The 21136-nt window shown below is 41.2% G+C and overlaps 1 protein-coding gene across 1 annotated transcript; it reads right to left on the bottom strand.

Moving 5' to 3' along the window:
- Positions 1–13982: 13982 nt before the first annotated feature.
- On the bottom strand, positions 13983–19991 carry C2H13orf42 (chromosome 2 C13orf42 homolog). The gene is made up of 4 exons (XM_031047691.2): positions 19578–19991; positions 16146–16293; positions 15279–15512; positions 13983–14077 (listed from the first exon to the last, which is right to left on the bottom strand). The coding sequence occupies exons 1-4, from the start codon at positions 19989–19991 to the stop codon at positions 13983–13985; spliced, it is 891 nt and encodes a 296-aa protein (XP_030903551.1).
- Between the last annotated feature and the right edge of the window lie 1145 nt (positions 19992–21136).

Genomic DNA, 21136 nt, shown 5'->3' with positions numbered 1-21136 from the left:
CTTTCATCAAAAGAATGAATAAATAATGTGGCTAGCTGGTTTATTCTGGTAAGGAAAGAGACATTGGCTAATGCAGTAGTTTGACATATTTCTATGAAGCAGGCTGAAAGCTATTTTTTTCAGTTCTTGTGACAACGTGCACATATGTTCTTATTCTCAGTGAATGCAACATTACCAAAGTAAAAGCAACAGGTTCATTTTGGTGTGCTAAGGAAGAACGATGTAGCATCATAAAGAAATGAAATCTGCCTGCATGAAACTAGGTACTGTCACATGCAACCTAGCATTGATCAAATTAATCATAATTTCCCAAAATAAATATAAAAGCAAAACATAAGAAAACCTTAGTAATAATTTTTAAATTGCTCTCTAACGCCAAATTTCTGCCCACAACAAGGTTTTATGGAGGCTGTATGAAGTCCAGAAAACAAGTTTTGTGAAAATGTTGCCAGAAAAAGATCCTGAACATAATAATGCAAACATGTTTTTTATTGCTATACAAAACTTCATTGTGTAGAGCTGGAGGCTACCTCAGTGACTTCTGAAACAACGCTTTCTTCATTACAAATATTCTCATGAACACAGAAAAGCAATAGTTATAGTTCATGTGGCTTGGTAGAAATGGCAGTAACTTGGCTGCCTCAGCCTATTGAAATTCTGTGGCTGACCAAATTACAGGTTTTTTTAATAATTGTGAGTTTAAGAGTTCAAAAAGAAGCAAAGGCAGTCCCAAAAAAACAGACTGAACTGTAGCACATCCAGGAATGTATATAAACACATACTGTGTATTAATCCTGTCGTGTTCTAGATCCATGATCCTTAAAACTGAGATCTTGTCTTTGGCCAGTGTACCTATATATATATATATATATGTATATATATATATATATATGCAAGTATATGTATAAACACTAGTGGTGGTAGTAGACAGCTATCAACAGTTCATATCTAATATCTGAGGAGCTATCATTCTGCAAAGAATGAACTTTCTCTTCCTCTTCATCATCTTTCCAAACATCAGTGTCCCATCTGACACCATCTGTCAAAGACATGTTGCTTTTTTTTCACTTCGCACACTTCTCTGGAAAGTTAACTGAAAACCATTCCCGTCTCCTCCTCCGGCTGTATGAGTAACTGCAGCAGTTATGTAACTGCTGAAAAAGCAGCCTCCTTTCAGGACAAAATGTACAGAAAACAACTGAAAGAAACCAAAGGAGATCCAGGATACATATTTTTCCTGAGCAGATAACCCAACACACCATACAAATGGAAGTTAAGCAAAAGCTTAACTACAATCGGAAGAAAATAAACTCACTGCATATCATGGTCTGGCTGCATTTAGACTAGAAAACCTCTCCCACCAAATCCAAACTCTGCAATCCTTGCATAAATCAATGACATCATCTTTTGTGACTCACTGCCTACAGTATTTATATTCAGCAGGCTGTCTCCCCTGTGGGAAAGTGTCTGTACTGCTGAGACCCATAACTCATTCTGATCCTTGTACAGGAGGTAAAGAGGATGTTCTCTCACCTTGCCTTAATTTCACACACTTTGCACAACATCCCAGTAGGATTTATTTTCTCAATTTCACAACAATGTTGAACAGTTGTTTGTCTCCTGAGAAGCTTCATCTTGTGCTATCTAGGGAATGGCATAAAGAAGAACATATGTGAGTGTGCTCATGTCCTGGTGTATGACATGAATCATCTTGGTAGGCTGTTTTAACATGATACACTCAGACAATATGAAGGCTGAAAGATAAGCATTTACTAGACATGAGATGGCAGTGATGCATGCAGTATGCATTTTGCTTCAGTCTATGAAAGAGTGGTGATGCACTCTTTCATTACATGTTCATGCGACCTTTCCCTAATACTCTTACAAGTTTTTGCTATGTTTTCCCATTATCTAAGCTGGTCACCCCAGGCTCCCTTTATAGCCAATAAGAAGAAACAGGCATTTCTGCAGTGCAATTCATCTCATCTTAAAATAGACATCTAAGTGTGACAGCTGAATCACATTTGAGAAATACCCTTCAGTCATTTACCTGTATAAAATACAGTCATTTGCCTTGATTTACCTCACAGGTCCTGCATGGATGGCAAGATAAAGGACAATCCAACTCATCCATCTCTCTTTAAACTTCAAGGCTGTAATGTGTGTTATCTCTAAAACATTTCTGGTAGATGAAAACCCCTCCAAACTGGCAGAGAAAATTGTAAGCAATTTTCCTCGTTTTTGTAAATCATCAAATGCACTTTATTATCTTTATGAAATGCTCCATTTTCTGAATTTGTATCCATTCTTCCCACTTTGGGCTGTTAAACTTCTGCAGCACAAGGAATGTTACATGCTTCTCTCCCTCTTTGCAGTCTTCTCTTCATTAAAAATTTCCATTGTCACTTTGCAGTTGAAGAACTCTGGCGACGGACTCTAGGTTACCTGATGTAAAAGCAGTCACAGCTTCATACTGTGGCCTAATGGTTTAAGTAAAACATTCTGCATCCTGCCATTTTTTAAAGTTTATTGATGAAACACCTTTTCTCTTCTTCCTGTGACTCAAACTGCATTTCTGCTGCTACTTAGCTCATCAGCAGGACTATTGGATATAAAATATGCCATGTAAGGAACAACTATAACCAGATTTAATAATGATTTATATTCTTTCAAATTTGTAAATCTCAAAAAAATTAGTCAAGGCATAATGATTCCAGATTTTACACCAGAGGAACAGAGTTCAACATCTGGCTCAGAATTTCATCCAGAGTAAAGATGGTTCATACTGTGAAGCTTCTGTGTGTGTATGCTGGTAGAAGGTGAAAAGTGCGAGAAAATGGGTGTTTTCTGAAATGGAAGCACCAGGCGATTTCATAATTATATTATTGAAAGCTGGAAAAGCAAGTCTTGTCTCCCACACCCAACGTGAAATTATAAACCCCAAAATAACGATGTTCATCTGACCCTTTAAATGCTATCTCAATTATTTTCTGTCTGTGTTATTTATCTGTCACTACACACAGGCACCAGCTGCATAACCACAGCTATTTGGATATGATATCAAGTTAAAGCCATAAGACTAAGAGTAGCAACCATTAATTTCTACTATGATTCCCACTGCCCACAACAATGTGATGCTCACAGTAATAGATACACACATACAGAAAATAAATCCTGATCTTCAAATGAACAGCCAGTGCTGTCTCTTTGCAAGTGGATAGGCTTAAACACCATCCAAGATCTCAGGCACTTTAAAGCACAGATAATGCAAATCATGCATTGAAATCAACACAGAGCATTTCTAGATGCACAGAGATATGGCTCACAAGTATCTTAGGCTTTGTTCATAAAGCCACTTCTAGCTTTGATTGCCCTGGTAAAGGGAATACCATTCCCAGCCTGCCCAAGAAGTGTGTCACTACCCTACCTACTGGTTTAATCTGCAGGCTGTCATGCTCATGTAACTGCTCCTTATCTATTTAATCCAAAACCTGGTATGTAGAAACGCACTGTCATTTCAGAGGAAAAAAAAATAGGGAGGAGTAGGAGGAGCCCAGAGTTGAAAAACAGAAGTATTTTGTATTATGTATCCCTACATATGACTACACTCCCTCAGAAGGTGTCCTCTAATCACAGGTTTCCTTAAAGCAAGACTGTTTGAGCACACCTGGTCAGGTACAGTACATATGAGGTAGTGCTTCTGAAGTGTCTACAGTCTGGGTCTGAATGGGGGCTGCATGTCACTGCTTAGTTTTGCACAGGCATGCTGTTATCCAGCAAAGCCTATCTGTAAGAAGACTGATTAGATCTAGCCAGCTGCGTCACTTTGGCATCAGAGGGAAGGCCTGGGACATAGTAGGGTATATATATTTGCCCTTTTCACGTCTTTTCACCAAATCCAGGAGAAAGACCCTGTCACCTGCAGGAAAAATCCTCACAGGACTTACCCTGGCATGGGAAATGATTGCCTCTTTCCCTCAGAGAGAGGCTACAGGCAGATATGCCACAATCAGACCTCTTGGTATGACAACAAGATCTGCCAGGAGGAACTAGGATAGACGTCAGGGCTCTGTAAGCCATAGAGAAGTAAGAAACTGTCTTTAGTTACTGTGCCAGTTTTCTTGCACAAGTAACATCATCAGGTCATAAACGTGGTTTTGACTCCTGCCTTGGTTCTGAAAAAATACAGAGGATAATGACTTAAGGTGACATACAGGGAAAATTGTCCAATCTAGTTCCCTCAGAAAATGACCCTGTCAGGGATACGGCTGAACACAGGAGGACTAGAAAGCAGGGTCCAGCATTCTCTAAACTTCTTGATTCTATAAAAGCAGTTTCCCAGGAACAATAAAGAAATTGAGTCAATCCCTATTAAGAGGTCTTCAGAGTGGTGGGCTGAGGGGGGCATGCAGGAGTTTCTTTGTGCTTTCTCCAGAATGTACAGTTTTTCAAACACAAACACAAGTGGAAAAAGAAATCATGTGAGAAAAGAAAATGTAGTCCTCTAGCCTTACCTCTTTAGAAAGCCTTATTTCTTTATGCTTGTTTATCCTAAGCACTTTCAACTGAGTGTAGAGCTCTCTTCCACTATTGATAAAGAAGATCCATAGATGCTCTGGATAAGCTTCATAAAAAAAATAGGCAGAAGGCCACAGTCATTCCCCAGAGCATGTGTGTAGCCTCTGTCACTCTGTGTCCCTCTGCATCTCCTGCACTTCAGCAACTTACAGAAGGCCCAGACAAGACCCTGGTGCTGGTGTGCTGGTCCACTTGCAAAAAAAAAGCTGAGAAGGGAAAAAAGATGCAATGAGTTTAGAGGAGTGGTTAACACCAATGTTTCAGAAAACAGGTTTTGTATACCCAGTCTGAAATACGTCAGAAGAACTGACCACAAAGTATTGTAAGTTGAATACCTAAAATCACTCGAAGTTTTGATAAGCATTGACCTATACCATGGTGTTATGACAAACAATATTTTCCTCTACACAGGGAATATTCAAGATTGAATGCTCATTTCTTAGTGCCCTCTTACCTACCTAGTGAATTTCCTGACAGAGACAGGTTCTGTTATGGTTCCTTTTTTGATCTGAGATACTAATGGCATAAAACAGTCAGCAGTAAATTCAGATATCTTCCCAGCACGGACACTCAGGCTGGTCTAATTTACAACACTTTTCTCATGGCCCTGTAAGCATCATCAAAGCAGCATAAAAACTGCAGAGGAAGGGACAGAGGTATATTCAGACTGCCCACAGCATGCTTAAGAATGTGACTCCTTTCCACTTATGATCAAGAGCACTGGATTTGAGCAGCTCTGGGTAGCGGGCAGGCTGAATTACTCTATCCGTACATGTTGGAAAGAAAAGATTTGCAATTCATTTCACCTACCTTTGGATTGCTGAAAGTCATGCATGTAGTTCAGAGCTAATTGCCTAAAGCCCTTTTATAGACTGTGAGAGAAAGGTATTTTCAGAAAGTGATTCATCCTACCCATCCAACCGCCAAGATGAATAGCCTGTATGAATGGCTGTCAGCCTCTGGTGACTGCACAGAAAGCCAAAGCATGGCTTATACTAGATACATGTCTTTAGCCAGTAAGAGTCATTCCAGTCAGAGTTATACAGGTTGAATATGAGCCCATGTACTCTCTCCAGAAGGCTTCACATGTATTCTAATACAAAAAGCTTAAATGAGTCAGTCCTCTTTTCCTTCATTCTCTTGTGTTTTGGCTACATCTATCATTAATTATTTTGTTGCTGTTCACCTGATAATAATGCAATAAGACAACATTGAATAAATTGAGTTATAGTGGGGAAAAAGGAGGAATGAAACACACTGTGTGCAAACCCATTTTAGAGGCTGAGAGCAGAAAATCGGAGCACAGGCAGAACAGCCTGAGTGTTTCTGGCGAGCTTGCAGGCACAACACAAGTAAACATCTGAAAGACAGAACTACTATCAGCTTAGCATAGAAAGCAAGCTGCCAGGTCCACAAAAAAAAATGAGTGTGAGGCCCAACCTAAGCATGTGTGTGCATGCTGAAGAGAGCCAGAAAATCTCTACAAATGTCACCATCTACTCTGCTTTGATATATGGGCCCCAGAGGCCAAGAACTTGACTCTCAGATCTTTTTTTGTGCAAACTGTGACATCTCAGACTCACATCAAGAGCTTTCTATATGTTTTGGCTCAAGATCTGCTCCCAGTTATGTTGGTGGAAGGAACTTCAGATTCACACCAACCTAACAGAGTTTATTTTGCCATCTGTCTGTGTTTAGTCTTCATATTAATAATTAAGGCAAGCAATGCAGATCGGGATGGAAATTCTTTCCTGAGGAAGAGAGCTGTGTGCCATGCAAACTACCTAGCAGCCACTGAATCTGTTTCAAAAATTACTAGTGAGAAAACTCACTACTCATTTTTCCACAAGTATTGGCATTGCTAGGATGTCCATTGTTATGGACCTGTTATTTTAAATTTCTGCTGAACAAGAGCACACCCAAAAAGTAATGGGCTCAGTTAACAACACATTGTGAACTTCATGAGGGTTTTTTTGAGCTATAAATGTACTTTCTGTGGTCTCTTAATAAAATCATCCTTCCTGTCAAAGAAACAGGGCTGCGAAGGGACAAGTCGCAAGAGTTTCCCCTCATGGAGTTTTTCCCAGCCCATGCCACAGTTCAGGATTAATTGCACAGAGGCCCCTTCACTGGCTCAGGAAACCTTTCCAGTCAAGGTCACCTCCTTCAAAAGGATCACTGGCATTAGTGTGGCCTTGGCTCATGGCTTTCCTCCATCCAACAGACAGGTCACCTCCAAGCCAAGTGGATCTTTGTCAGCCATTCGCCTCTTTCTAGCACAAGTCTGTTTTATGATATGCCACACATGAAAACCCAGAGGGGAAATGTGAACCTGGCAATAGGTAAAGGAGTTATTAACCTCATGGACAAATGCATCTGTCACCACCAGTGTGGGATGTCTTTGCCTTTTCTGAGTTGTTTCCTGATTTACACTGAGCACAAACTACTCAACTTCTATAGGGATATGACTCAGCACTGAATTTTGGCACAGGCTGCTCAGAATTAATTATAATTGTGAAGTGCAGAGCTGTGGGGGCCCCACTTCCACTGATAATCCTCCTCACCACGTAATCACATTTTAAGCCCCATTGGCCCCATTACAAAAGTCCCCATCCAAGACCAGTGCTTCTCTTCTGGAGGATAAAATACTTACTTGAGTTTTTTCCCCAGGTTTCTCTACTTAAGTTCTCTATAATAAGAGATTTCAGACAGGAATTGATAAATCCATACTAAAGGAAGGGTAAACATTAACATATTATACCTTGTGGAATAAAAGGGGAAAAACAGAGCTCTTGAAATGCTAGTTACAATGTAATGGCAAGCCTCTAAAGAAAACAACAATGCCCTCATTTTTGTGTACATTTGTTTTTTCAATAGCTCTGCTCATTTTGACCACCAGTCCAAAATTCTTCACATCAGTAATTCAAGTTTCCATAAAGAAAACATGGTAAATTTTGAGGCAAGATTATAATTAAAGGCAGTTACAAGAAAATAATCTCTGGGTAATCTGAATCCTTTTAGAACCAATATGGCTAAACTATTGACAGAATAAAGAGGGGGAATTCATGGAGCTCATATCAGACTATGAGAGGGAAAGGCAACTGTTTAGCTTTGGAAAACTGCACAGCAATTGGCATTTTAGTCTGATTTACAAAGCTTGCTATTGACATTTTTCAAAGTCTTACCTCATATTTTCATCTTGAACAGCGATGCTGAAGGCAGCTTACTATGGTTTGGCTGTCTGCCTGCAGCTTCTGCAAGGCAGGTGCTCTTGTCTCTTTGCAGCAACCCAGTTGCTTCTGCTTTTTACACACCAGAATAGAAACTTCATTTCATTTTTTATAATATACCAGGTTTGATTGTCTAGAGCCCATGATACACAGGACTGAGAGATCCACAGAAAAATATAACCCCCAGCATTTGACTTTCACATATCCTTACCCTGGAGGACAGGGCATACTGCTCTGAAAAAAACAAAGGAAGAAGTTATTTTTGTTGGGCCCAGTGTTTCCAGGTGAAAACATGAAGCTGCTCAGGAGATGTTGGGAGTGGGTGGTGGTGGTGTTATTTGTAACAGAGAAGCCTCATGTTTGAAATCTATAGATTCTACTCACTTCTTTGAGTGCTGATGTTAAGCTAGCTCAGATGCTCTCTGCCTATATGTGTCTCAGGGCATGTCTAGCCAACCAAGTGCAGTACGTTACCTCAGCTTACCAGGTACTCTTCACAAGTTGCATGCCAACTGCATCTGGCAAGTCCTGCTGATCTTTGTCACCGTAAGGCATTGTGCCACATGAGAAGTAGAAAGACCAAATGCTGTGTTTAAAAAGCCAATACTTGCACTGAATCTCTTCATCCTGAGATCTTTTCTAGGTTATTTCATTTCTTCCCATCCTCTGCTTCCCTTCAGCCCCCTAAAGTCAACAGACAAACTCCAGATATACCAGAGTGAAGGGCATCAGACTCTGATCTTTTGTATCTCACTTCAGGGTAAAATAAGTCTGAAATCTTCTAAGGAATGGGAAGTGTGGTGGGAGGTTTCCATAACAGCTTGTCTGTGGCAAATACCATGCTGTCATGTGCAAGTATCCCCTGGCATACAGGTACTTTTGCAAGAGCCCTTGGACATACTTGTGTGAATATAAGAGCAGCAGCATTTCTCAAGTTCACTTGGCATTCACAGAAGTCCTGGGTTTGTGAGTAACTGCACTTCCAGGAACATTACCAACAAATCTTTAGGGCCCGGGTTACATGGAAGCATTCAGTAACAACCACCAGCCCTGCAGGAAGAGAGCAGGAAGGGCTGCAGAAATCTGACAGATGTGTGGGACAATTCTTTTGTTCAGAATTACACCACTCCACATCTTAAAGTTACTGGGCTTAGAGGCAGACAGACTGGGCTAATTCTGGACTTCTTGTGAGTCTAATTTAATTCCTGGAAGTGGAGCTGTGTCCGCTCAAGCTTGGCTCCAGACCAACTTTTCCAAAAGCAGTCAGGCACCAGTGCAATTGTCAGAGTCACTTAACTCCCACTGATGCTAGTTACGTGCCTTTTGAAAATCCCACTAAGGGCGACTGCAAATCTGGCCCCTAGTATGCTCACTTCAGTTTATCCAGCTGTAATCACAGGTCAGCTCTGCTCACACTGCAGCCCTTCCACTGGACTGCTCACTTTCCTGGCACTCCAAAGACATATATCATTGAGGTCAGGGTGGGGGGGCAAAAATTAATTCTGCTTATTGGAAACTGAAAAGTGAACCTATGAAAGGGTAAGAATGTGATGAATCAGTTCACCACAGTGAAGTGATAGTAAAGCAAGCTCCAACTCAGCAACAGCACAGAGTGATTTATTGTTGATCAGTCCACTTCTCCCTTTGCTGTTTCCCATACGGTTACCTGGAGACAATGGTACTGTTTGTCAGTAAAAAACAGTGCAGTGTCATACATCAAACCACAAGCAAGACCAGACTAAGAGCCTGTTTGTGAGCAGTCCCAGCTCTGATGTTATACCAAGGCCTTACTAATGCAGGGAACCTCATTAATCTGAACAGTTTGGGACCATAGAGCCATCTGAATTAATGAGAGCTCCTACTGCTGATGTGGAGTCATAACCAGTGCAAAGGCATATTCCCGTTTTTGCTTTTTTCCACTATAGATGAATATTTTGGCATAAAAAAAAATACACACAAAACCTCTAGAAGTTTAGAATGCATGCACCAAGTATAAACATACCTCTGGAAGCCACAGCAGCAGCTGATGCAGGAGCAGGTTACCTTTTGACTAACTGAAATGCTTGGATTAACAAATTCTGGAATAAAAGTAATACGGACCCCAAGAAACTGGGAACCTCATCTATTGATTCTCCTGGGCCTTGGAAGGAACTTCGGCATCAGGTCAGAAACTCTTAGCTCAAGCTTATCTTCAGATTCAACATCTGAATCTTCAAATCCTCTGCTTGCTTTTTCTAATCCATCTTCATATTTTCTATGCCTGAGTGCATTGTTTCTGGCAAGACATTACTTTGTCCATTTGTTTTCAGACACAGCCAGGGGCAAGTGGTCACCATCTCAGACATGATTTACTGAGGTCTGTGTCCACTATGGTGTCATGGTTATTTAATTCTTAATGAAATCATCTCCGTAGAAAAATAAACTCATTTAAAGAACTAATGTTAATTGGAAACTGTCGAACAAAATGCTTGTGAATTAAGGAGCCCAGGATACACACATTGACCCGCTGTTGATGAAGCAGGACAAAACACTCCCTTTTGCCTTTCAACGCGTTCTCTTGCTGACCAGAGAACTAGGAGGGCTGCAGAATAGCTAGGAATGAACTGCCACCGTGTGGCCAAGGAACAGTTTTAGCTACCTTCCTAGAAATCTTCAAGAGGTGTTGCACTGAGACAAATGACAGTCCCCAGCACTTACAAGCGAAAGTTTTCTGCTGCTCGATCACACTTTTCATTTCTGTGGTACTTGCAGTTCGTCCCTATCAGTGGCCATAGGTTTCTTGCTGAGGTCTTGCTTCCTTCTCAGTCTCACTTTAATCAAAGGGTAGAACACATCTCTTAATTCCACAAATTTGGCCTATATTTTCTTGAACAGGTCACCTCCTCTTCTGACACGGGTCAGGGTATCATAATCACAGAACCATACAAGTGATGATCTCAGGTCTTGCCTTAAAAAAGAGAAGACAACTTTTAAATATGACAAGCCTGTTTGTTTGTTAGTAGAAAACTTAAGACCTTGCACTAAATTATTGCTAGTCAAGTAAGACTCTACCCTCTGCTTTTCATCTTGGTCTGAAGCAGCTGGACTCATATGTTCTAACTTGCGCTCAAAATTCTTTTAGAAGAACACATTTTTTTGGCTGTTAAACTCAAGATAAGTCACAAGTCTTTCCACTGACTTGATGCAACTTGGCTTCACTTTACCATGGGCATAACTCAGAGCTACAGGTCCAAAAGGTGGCAAAAGCCCCCTAAACACACCATGTGGTGACTGGCCAGCTTTGTGCTGCTTTCATCTCCTTGTGAGCCACTCTATCACCAAAACATAACAGGCACTCTCCTGAATTAGCCTAAACAGAAGTGCAAACTGGACCTACAGCTGCAAAGATTTTGAGGACATCCACTAGGTGTTAATCCAGTATTTTTAGACACCCCATTCAGTCTGGAGCATCAGATAACTATCTGTCTTTGCTATGCGCTATCTTGGAGGACTTTCTGCATTACTTACTGTAGTGCTGACACCTTCTGCCTTCACTGGAACTTTATGGCACTGCAAGATTCAAACCAGAGTGTACATTTTGTCCAGCTGCCAACTTTCCATTAGTGGCTATATTTCTTCTGTTTCTGCCAAAGACGCTTACAATTTCAGCTCACTTATGTGTATCATGATTGCACTGAGTTGCTGCACACAAAAGGACAAAATAATTTTGAATCCTTCAGGACATGATTTCTTCAACAGACTTCACATCTCTTCAGTTACTGGATTCTTGTACAGAGTGTCTTTAATTTCTTACGGACAGTTGTGGATGTGGCATCACAGAAATTCATAGCCAGAAGCCTGTTTAGAGCTAGTGCTCAGCAATGACTGCAGCTAGAAGAACCTGAAATATCCCAGTACTTCAGCTGACCTGAATTTGAAACAACAAAATAAGAGAAACCTTCCTAAAGATCTTGCTCATTACTCCAATGCACTCTTGGAAAGAGCTTTTGGGATCAGTGCTTCGGGGAATGCTCACACACAGTGGCCTTGATTGATATGGCTCTTAGTTGATGCTCTTCATTATCAGGGCCTGGGAGCCTGGGGGCATGACTGAAGGAGCTCAGTAATAACCTCTGCAAAGGATCTAGGTCATGAAGAGCTCTGCTGGTCATGAATAATTCTGTATAATTTGCATTGTCACAGCACCTATAGTAGATGCTTAATTAAGTAGTGCTTAATTCCAACTTTGTAATGCCTGAAAATAACTGCATGTTGCAGCAAGGTCATTTAGAGACCCTACCCAACGTAAATTGGGCCCCTTTAGTGTCCATGCAGAGAGCTCTTTCTCCAAAGCTCTTGGGGAAGTAATTCAGGGAAGCCAACTGCTCCTGGAAAAGTGGAAAACTGCCTAGGGTGAATCGGTGTCAGATAGGGACATGGCTCCCTCTCAGAGCATACAGAGGGCGCTGCCATCCACAACAAACCCTTCTCTGAGGACACAGCACAGAGGGTGGAAATGCTTATCTTTCCTCTCCGGCTCCTTTCATGTTCAACTGCCATTTTCACACACAGGTAACACAAGACCCAGCTTCTGGGCCTCAGCTCCCCCAGCTTTCATCTCCCCAGAGAGTGGCCTAAGATGCTGGGACCACTCTCCATAGCCCTATTATTGCTGAGACATGTCCAGTGAGGAGAATACAAGGGTTAATATGTTAGAATGAGAAAGAAGATTGCATTTATGGGATAGGAGGTAGAAAATGTTCTCAGAGAAAAACTGCTTTATTTTACTTGCTTAATTAAAATCTGCCAAGATTTGCAGGCTTGAAATAACATGTAGGAAAACGAGGGGAAAAAAAACAACAAACCCAAACAAACCAATCACAGAATTCAAATTGAATATACACCTCTTATTTTCCTCCTCTGCCTCTTATTCATAAAAGCAAACACATTTCACACTAGAGTTTTGAGTGTTGGACAGCAGGGGGATCCTGGCTCTGTCACAGCCAGAGGACTGGAGATACCTGTTTTACAAGGACAGACAGAAGTCACAGGGAAGGTCAAACATGCTGAAGCAGTTTGGTTCTGCACATCAGGGTGCATCCTTAAAACTGTAGCAAAAGATCAGCTACTCCAATGCATATAACTTTGGCACTATGAACGTGAAGCACAGCCTGGGGCAGAACACCATTGGAATACTTTTCTTCTTAGTTCATCAGTATTTTAATTATTCACACTCCTAATTCTGTGATAGCAACTCAAAAAGACGGTGAGGTTTTCTGTCAAAACCCATCCTTGTTACAGGTTCTAGTAGCAAAAAGGTGACCACACACTCAGTAAAAATGTTCTGTGGCAACTTCAGATGAGATTCTGCTTGGAGAGGGGTTTCAGGGTGACAAGGTTGCCAAAACTATGCAGGTTTGAGCCCTGGCCCTCTCCTCTCACACATACACAGAGCTGCAACCTTGAGGAGTGTCAGGAACAAGGGGTGTGTTTGGAACATGCTGTGCTCTGGCTATGTGACCTGGCCAAGTGGCTTTGAATGATCATGTCAAAGGCAGAATGTTTTTGACAACAGTTACAATGTTCAGTTCAGGGCAGTCAGGACAGGACTCGGATGTACAAAGTCACCAACATTGTACAGAGAATATAGACTAATCATGACAAGCACCAACAGAAGGAAAACAAAATTTAGACCTTCATTTAATCTCTTCATGAATATATGTTAATGCTGTTGGTTAAACCCGTCATTTTCAAGAGGATACAGACTAGACAAAGATCAGTAAAAGTACATCCAGAATTAAAGTGCTACAGAAACAATTCCTCCCCTTCATGACCACCAACAGAAAAAAAGCAGAATGCTTTCATCAAAAAGGAGATGCCGACTCTGAATGTAGAAACATGGTTTTTTGGCACTCTCCTATCTCATGACAGAAAGCGTCCTAGATCACTGAGATCTGAGAGGTACTTCCACATCACCGCAGAAATGCGATTTGATTAACTCAGTCCCAAAGACTAGGAAGATAAATCAGCAAGAACTACCACCTGCCAAATGTTCTGTGTGGTGGGCACAAGGTTCGTGGAGTTTTATCAGATGGGTTATATTGATGGCTAGCACCTTAGGAAATTTATCCAAGTCTGTGGACGTGAAAACAACTAAACATAGAAACAAGAAATCACCAGTGAATCACCACCTGGTCATACCAGTGCTGCCATGATCCACCTGTCACAGTGAACCACCAATTGAACACCAGATGGAAAAAAATAAAGTAAGCAAAGGCTTGATCCCAAATACCCTTGCAAATTCTTAAGACGAAGCATGAGCTGGGGGTTGTGGTTCAGACTGATGCCTGTGATATAAATGGTATTGCCGTATCTGAAGGGCCATAGGCTCGTATTTCTACAGGGTGCTATTGCCTTGTCACTTCGTAAGCATTTGTACATTGCTGTACATCAGTGGAACAGGCAGACATAGGTCTTAACAATTCCAAGTATCCTGTGGAAGATGTACCACCTCTAAGACTAAAAAGCCCAAAGGGGAACACTTCTAGACTGCATTCTTCCTCATGTAGAGTCTTTAATAATGAAGTAGCAGAATACCAAATATTAGATATAATCTAAAGCTGATACAGTGGATTTATCTGCAGATTGTCTGCTGCATTTGAAAACAACCTTTGCTCCAATTTATTCTCAAAGTGCTCTTTTCCAAGACATTAAGCTTTTCTAGTGTGCATTGGGATGTCTAGATGCAGCAACTGGGTGTTAAAATAGAAAAAAACTAACAGGTGGTGCAACCATATGAAAAAAGGTTGAATGCATTTTTGCATGTAATGAATCCCTTGATGTTGTATCCAAGGACAGAACAATTCCCAGTGGCAAGCAGAGCACAAGATAGCTTGTTTTTTCAATTCACACTGGAGCAATTCCTCCAAACACAGGTTTATAATGCTGATTCCTTCACTGTAGCTTCTTCTGCTTGTACCACAGCTTGCTTGCACCTCAGTGCTGTTGTACACTCTCAGATCATAGAATCAATGATGGCACATACAAATTTTCCCATGCAAAAAAAAGAGAAAATTCTGCTTCAGTGCTCTGAAGTTGGAAGCAGTGGTGCAACAGCTCCAGCATACTCACTGAACTGCTTGAACTGCTGTACTAGACTCAAAAGAAAAATTACTGCACCAGGCAATCTCTAAATCATTGCTTTCAATAACAGCCCCAGAAAAAGAGGCTTGTCAAGCTGGAGCTCCCCCCAGGCTGAATGACAAAGCAGTATTGTTAGGCACAATGAACTCAATGAGTTAAACCCTCATATGAGTCCAACACTGGAATAGCCATGGCTTGAAATATGTCCCACACAAAGAATCTTCAGTAACTGCACACGTCACTTCCACAGCATGAGATGGATTAGAGGCTAAAAAACAAAAGCAAGTCTTACATGTCCTATTTCAGATATTCTATCTTCAGCTGAAGAGGGAATATTCTTTCAATATTCTTTTTTACGTGTTTTGGGCTTAAATTTTAAAGTGCTGTATGCCCCTTCCACAGCTTTGGGCAAGTACATGGGATGTCTTTCCAACCTCTTCCTAGAGTTAGTGGTTCCCCGCTGGCTGTTTCTTTGAGATTGGTTTGCAGCCTTTGCTGTTTGGGCAGTCTCTTGTGAATATCTCCGGGGAGCGCGAAGAATCCAGTTTGAATGTAAACTGTGTTCACTTGTGGTGGTAGCAACTGAAAGACATAAGATAATGTGGTGTTAACAGTTCACCTGTGATAATTTACATGCACAGCTATGTCAGAGTTAGTCCCTTTATAGACACTCCTAAGGCACAGCTAATCAGGCCTCTTAGATATCCACTTTAGCCTAAGACAAAGGAGAGAAATGTCACTTTCTCTCCACTGATTATACTAGGATAGAAGATAAGCTCAGATGACAACATCTTCATTTAGTTGGGCAATCCCACCCTTTCTGGTGGAAATGTACCATTATTTAGTCTTATTTCCAAATGACTTTTTTTTTTTTGCTGGTTGGAGAGGAAACATCCAGCCATTTCTCAATGAGAAAAATGAAAAACAGATGAAGAAAGAATTCAGCCCTGAGAAGAAAGCAAGCACTATTCCAGCACTACACGTGCTACATTTGGTCATGTAATGGCCACACATAAAATAGTTGTACCCTTTCAGCAGGGAACAAGCAATATATTATTGTACTTTCACATGCTGCATACAACGGTTCTAGATTTGGGAAACAAAACTGGGAGGCAAACTGTTCATTAAATAAACACACATGGTCTTACAATGCCACTCCTCCCTCCACCCTTTGCACACCAAAAATAATCTTATTTTGGCTGGCTTATACTGCACCATCAAAATCAACATCCACATTTGGCAGATGCATGTCAGGAACTCTCCGCCATCTCTCTGAATCCAGGTCTGCAATAACTGAGTCAAAGAAAGCTATTGCTTCCCTTACATCTGAACTGGACTGTGGACCTTTTCTTTCTGTGGATGCCTGTTGATCAGATAGGGAGAGAAAGGTTAGTTAAGGGTTGGACACAATGACCTCTTAATGAGCAAACTGTATAAGGAAGCTGAAAACATTGTATTGACTCCGTACTTCAAGCTAGAAAAGGACATAGGTCAGACCACTCCACAGGTTGTAGCCATCAAAGAAAGTGGGACAGCAGTTTAACAAATGTCCATCTTGTTACATGCTCAACACCAAACATCTTCTACTTGGACACTGCCAGCCAGGTGTTATAAAATCCCTCAGAGCCCCAGTATCAGTCCATTTAATTAGGTGGCTAAGTGACAGATGGGCTTTGCGGCCTAATTTATTCTACCTAGCAGTAGGCACTTAATGAGACACACATTAGAAACGTAGTCATGCAGGGTTCCTTCTGTAATTAATGCAGGGCTCCAGCATCTTCAGAAGATGAGTCAGGCCTCAGGTAGGCTGAATTCTCCTCTGCAGGCAGCTCTTTCTCTTAGCTGCAAAGGGACTGTGGGGTAACTTGGTTACTAAATCAAGCATCTTATTAAAATGCCTAGGTTAGGTGAAATGAATACAGATCTAAATTGCTAAAGTCCTTTTGAAATGGAAAAGGATCGTGTGTGCTAAAATATGAGTCATTCAACACTGTGCTAATTCCCACAGGAAAGCCAGAGGGTTTAAAATTAGGAGCCTGTGTCTTGATAAAAAAGCAAATGCCTGCCTATAAATGTTGCAGCAGTCATAAAGCCTTGGCTGGCAATTCTGTAGGTCCATATGGGATGAATACTTCCTGCTGTGTTCTACCTAATGAGGAGCTGTATATTTTCCTTGCCAGTCTGAGCTAGGTGTATTGTTTTGCAATACCAAGTCAGAAAATTGCTGCCTTGGTTTTCAAACACGCAAACAAAGGATACATGTTGTAGCACATCTCTGAAGGACCAGCTTGTTCCCTGTTTTGTGGAGGAAGAGAGATGAGGTAGCGTATTCTTCTTCTGACATTATGGGTTGATTGAAATCCTCAGAAGTGCTAAAAGATAGCTGCTACCACACATCTACTGGAAATAGTAACTGCTATTATGACTAAGCCCTTAGAGGTTAAAAACCATTTTAAAGAAATGCCTATGTACTTCCAGCATTTGACCCACTCCTCCATTCTTTTCTCTTAGTAGACCCAAGTGGCAATTTTGAATCCATGCAGTCAGCCTGTAGTCCAGGTCCTAGAGATCTTTGGATTAAACCTCCCATCATGACAAGGTTGTCTGGACAAAGTCCTTTCCTGTTAATCATCCAGCATGTAGGAGAAAGAAGTGAATTTCCACTGGCAGCCAATTTAACACAAACAGGTAGTCAAGGACAAAACCATTCAAGCTTGGTGATAAAATGAACCTTGCAATATGTTAACATAAAATCTGTAGTTAGGAAGCAGAGGATTCTGGCTATTCTAGAAGTCTCCATGACCTCTCCCTAATTTTTGCAAAGCCAAAGCTAGATAGCTGTGATCCTGCCGTTTGTGTTGGCAAGAATGACTTGTGGGTGGCATGTCCTGCTCATGTCCCTGTCTGTTCTTAAGGGGACAGCTCATGGAGTTAGCATGCCAGTCAGTTGTCCATACATAAGGTCTAGCTGGCCACAGTCAGATGACAGTGTTTTTAGCCTCAGCCTGTAGGAGATTAGTTTGTTTTTCCTAACTAGTATTTTCAGTGGCAAATCTTAGAGATTCACAAGCCTACATGAAGCCTAGTTGTGCAGAATATATCTCCCAGCTTCCTGGTCCACTGTTTTAGTACCATTTTGCACTCATTTTTTCCCCACCTGGCTGATGGTTAGTCATGCATTGCTCCGTTACATCACTGCTCAGCTCATCATGGAACTGTCATGCTGTAAATCTCTGCTACTTCAAGCCAATCATTCTCAGTGTAAAAAGTCAGTTCACAGACTGTGTCTATAATGTTGAGATTTTCCTCCTGGCACCTGGCACCACCAGGCCTTTCTTCTATATCTCTGTCATTCTCTTCGGCTATTTTTCTGGCCCTAAATAATAATGTCTTTATAAAATCTATCTTCTCCAGCCCACTGAGCTGAATATTGTTTCCTCCTATTATTCCTAGTTTCTGAGAGTCACTGTGCACTGAAAGGATGACATAAAGCCTAATAAAACAAAATTAAAATCCCACTGACTAAAAGGGTATTAGATCAAAATGTAAAATTGAAAAATGTGCTACCTAGTCCTGAACACGTGAGCCTTGTCCTTTGGTTAAGGAATGCCTGCAAAAGAGCTTAGCTTCAACCATTCTGACAATCTGCTGTAACACATCTAACTGTGGCAATAGTTTTTTGGGAAGTCCAGCTTAATCGATAAGTCAGCCAAACAGCCCTTCTTTCCACCATCCCCATTATTACCCAGTTTAAAGATCGCACTGAGTAACCTGTGTATTTGCTGTCAAAGTCATGTTTGTGGTTGTGTAACCTGAATGGATTCCCCCCCCCTGTTGCAATTCTTCCATTTGTCCTCACTGCATCAAGTCCAGAGTCAAATTAACCACTGAAAGGTCTAAAGACGTGCAATCTATAAACTGCAACCAGGACAAAGCTTTGCAATGCTTTTCTTTCTAGGATACGTGGAAATAGTTTGCACTAAAAATGATATTTCAGTTTTGCTTTTGTGGTATCATTAAAGGGTAAAGAAATATAATGTCTCAAAATGATCTGCCAACTTATTAATGGACAGAGTAAGGAACCCTTAAGAATTTCTCATTCCTGACAGCCCATCAGTAGAGCTTGCACTGATGCTAAATGTAGCACTGACAAGCTATCTGACCAGTCAGAAAAATTCCTATTTATTTCAATGAATTTACAATTATTTTGTGTAAGTAATTTTATGCCAATAAAAAGACTGCCAGTAAACCTAGGGATTACTGTGCTTGTCAGTCATTAACAGCTTTAAATAACCACAATGGAGAACTCAGAGGCATTTAAATAGCCTGCCAGAGTATTGAGAGAACAGCTCACTCTTTCATAACATGTTTTCAGATACATGCCCTACTGTCATGCCACTTTGCTTCTCATACTCCACACACACACCCTCCCCAAAAGTAGGAATATACATTTGTTTCTATGACCATTCATACTTAATTTCACACTACTCAGAAAGAATCTTCAGGTATTTAGCAACATTTCAACTGATGTAACAGTAAAATGACAACTGCCTGAGACCAATGAAGCAGAAAATCAACACACGACATACAGCTTCAATTGCTTCGCAGATTAGGACCAAGTACATGGCAAAAGCTCTTAAGAATTACCTTAGAAGATTCTTTGGAAGGAAGTGGAAGAAATGACTTCTTTCCAGTTTTGGATGATTTTGTGGACATTGGGGAATCTGCGGCCATATGCATAGATTTCAAGTTCTTGATGTTGTCAAGATATTTTTTCCTCAATGCTAACAGGTCCTGTAAATACTTCAAGCAGTCCTGAGTCTTCGAGTACATCCAGTCTCTGTCTTCCTCTTTGGGCTGGAAGCAAGAGTCGATGCTGGTTGTACTTCTGCATTTTTTTAGTGGTTCACTAACTTTTTCCTGCTCACCTCCAAGGACATACATAGAAGTGCTGCGGATCAGTCTCACCGCAGAACCGGTGCCTTCAAAGTAAGGGATGTCATCTGTCACATTTCTTCGGTGGGAATTGGGATGAAATATAGAATGGATCTTTTTGAACATAGTGTGCCACTTTCTCCCCTTTATACCTTTTCTCTTTTAGCTCCTTAATTTTACGCTAGATCTGGTAATCAGCAGCTATTACCCTTGCCCTCAGCAGACAGACAATTTTGCCACTCACTGAAATGAAGAGAAAAAAACCAAACCCTATTGCTTCACAAATTGCTTCTTTCAAACTAACACATTGTGAAGAGCATGATGGTAATGAAGAACCGTGTTTTCAACTCCATTTGTGTCGGTGAAACAGTTTTGTCCTTTCGTCGGTTTAAAATAGAGTACAGGAGGTCAAATAGCATGCTTTGACCTTTTGTTTTACTGCTGCTCCCGGTGGAAACCATCAGCATCGAGGTAGAAATTCCTCCTCTTCCCACCTTCCCTCCGCGCTCCTCTGCGCCGGTCCCCGCCCGGCGTAAGCGGCCGGAGGGCGCCGTGCGCTGACCGTGGTGCTGAACCGCTCCCTCTCCGCCACGACCATCCAGCTGCCTGCCGGGGGCTCAGAGAGGCAGCCTGGCAGCCAGCCCTCCACGGGGTGCTTTTTGGGAAGAGCTTGTTGAGACCAGCCTCGTCAGGGATAGAAGTCTGAGTGGGGAAATAGTAGTTTCTGTTGAGTGGAGTTCAGCTGATGAAAGAAGTTACCCTGGGTTTCACCCTCCTGTAACCAGGAGATGGCTACTGCTACCTGATACTGCAGCACTACTAGGAACAAAGTGGATTCAGATGTCAGTCTCTATTACACTCAATACAAAGATGGGTTTGTGTAAGGGATGCTGTAAAATAAAACACTCTTCCAAAGGACTAATCTGGCAAAATACTGCAAACAGAAACCAATGAATTTCTGTCTTTCCACATTAGTTCTTCTCTTAGATTAATACAAGAACAACCAATGCAGTGGTTTTGATGACTGCCTTTTGGTTGATAACTACTGAGAATGTTGACTGTTATTGGCATATTCAAGCATTGCTAGTACCTGTAATTGTGTGACAACATGATGTATGCCTTAGGCATAGGTAGGTATCAAATTTGGTCAGTTCTCATGACTAAGATAATCAAAACATTTTAAAAGCAAGCAGTAATGTCCAGCTTTATCATGTTCAAAAGGGTTTTCATAATTCATCCTGATCAAGCACTGAATGCTTGAGAAAATAATT

Source organism: Melopsittacus undulatus, chromosome 2 (assembly GCF_012275295.1).
Source record: "Melopsittacus undulatus isolate bMelUnd1 chromosome 2, bMelUnd1.mat.Z, whole genome shotgun sequence".
NCBI lineage: Eukaryota > Metazoa > Chordata > Aves > Psittaciformes > Psittaculidae > Melopsittacus > Melopsittacus undulatus.
The sequence above is the reverse complement of the archived record's forward strand: the minus strand, read 5'-3'. Positions and strand labels throughout refer to the sequence as shown.

Excerpts from the sequence above, each read along its gene's own strand:
- C2H13orf42 (XM_031047691.2), bottom strand. The coding sequence starts at position 19,991 with ATGTTCAAAAAGATCCATTCTATATTTCATCCCAATTCCCACCGAAGA. Across the intron at positions 15,513-16,145 it reads TGTGGATGTTGATTTTGATG|TTGCTACCACCACAAGTGAA; the intron begins GTGCAGTATAAG and ends TATGTCTTTCAG. Across the intron at positions 14,078-15,278 it reads GCCCAAAACACGTAAAAAAG|ATTTGGGATCAAGCCTTTGC; the intron begins AATATTGAAAGA and ends ATTTGCAAGGGT.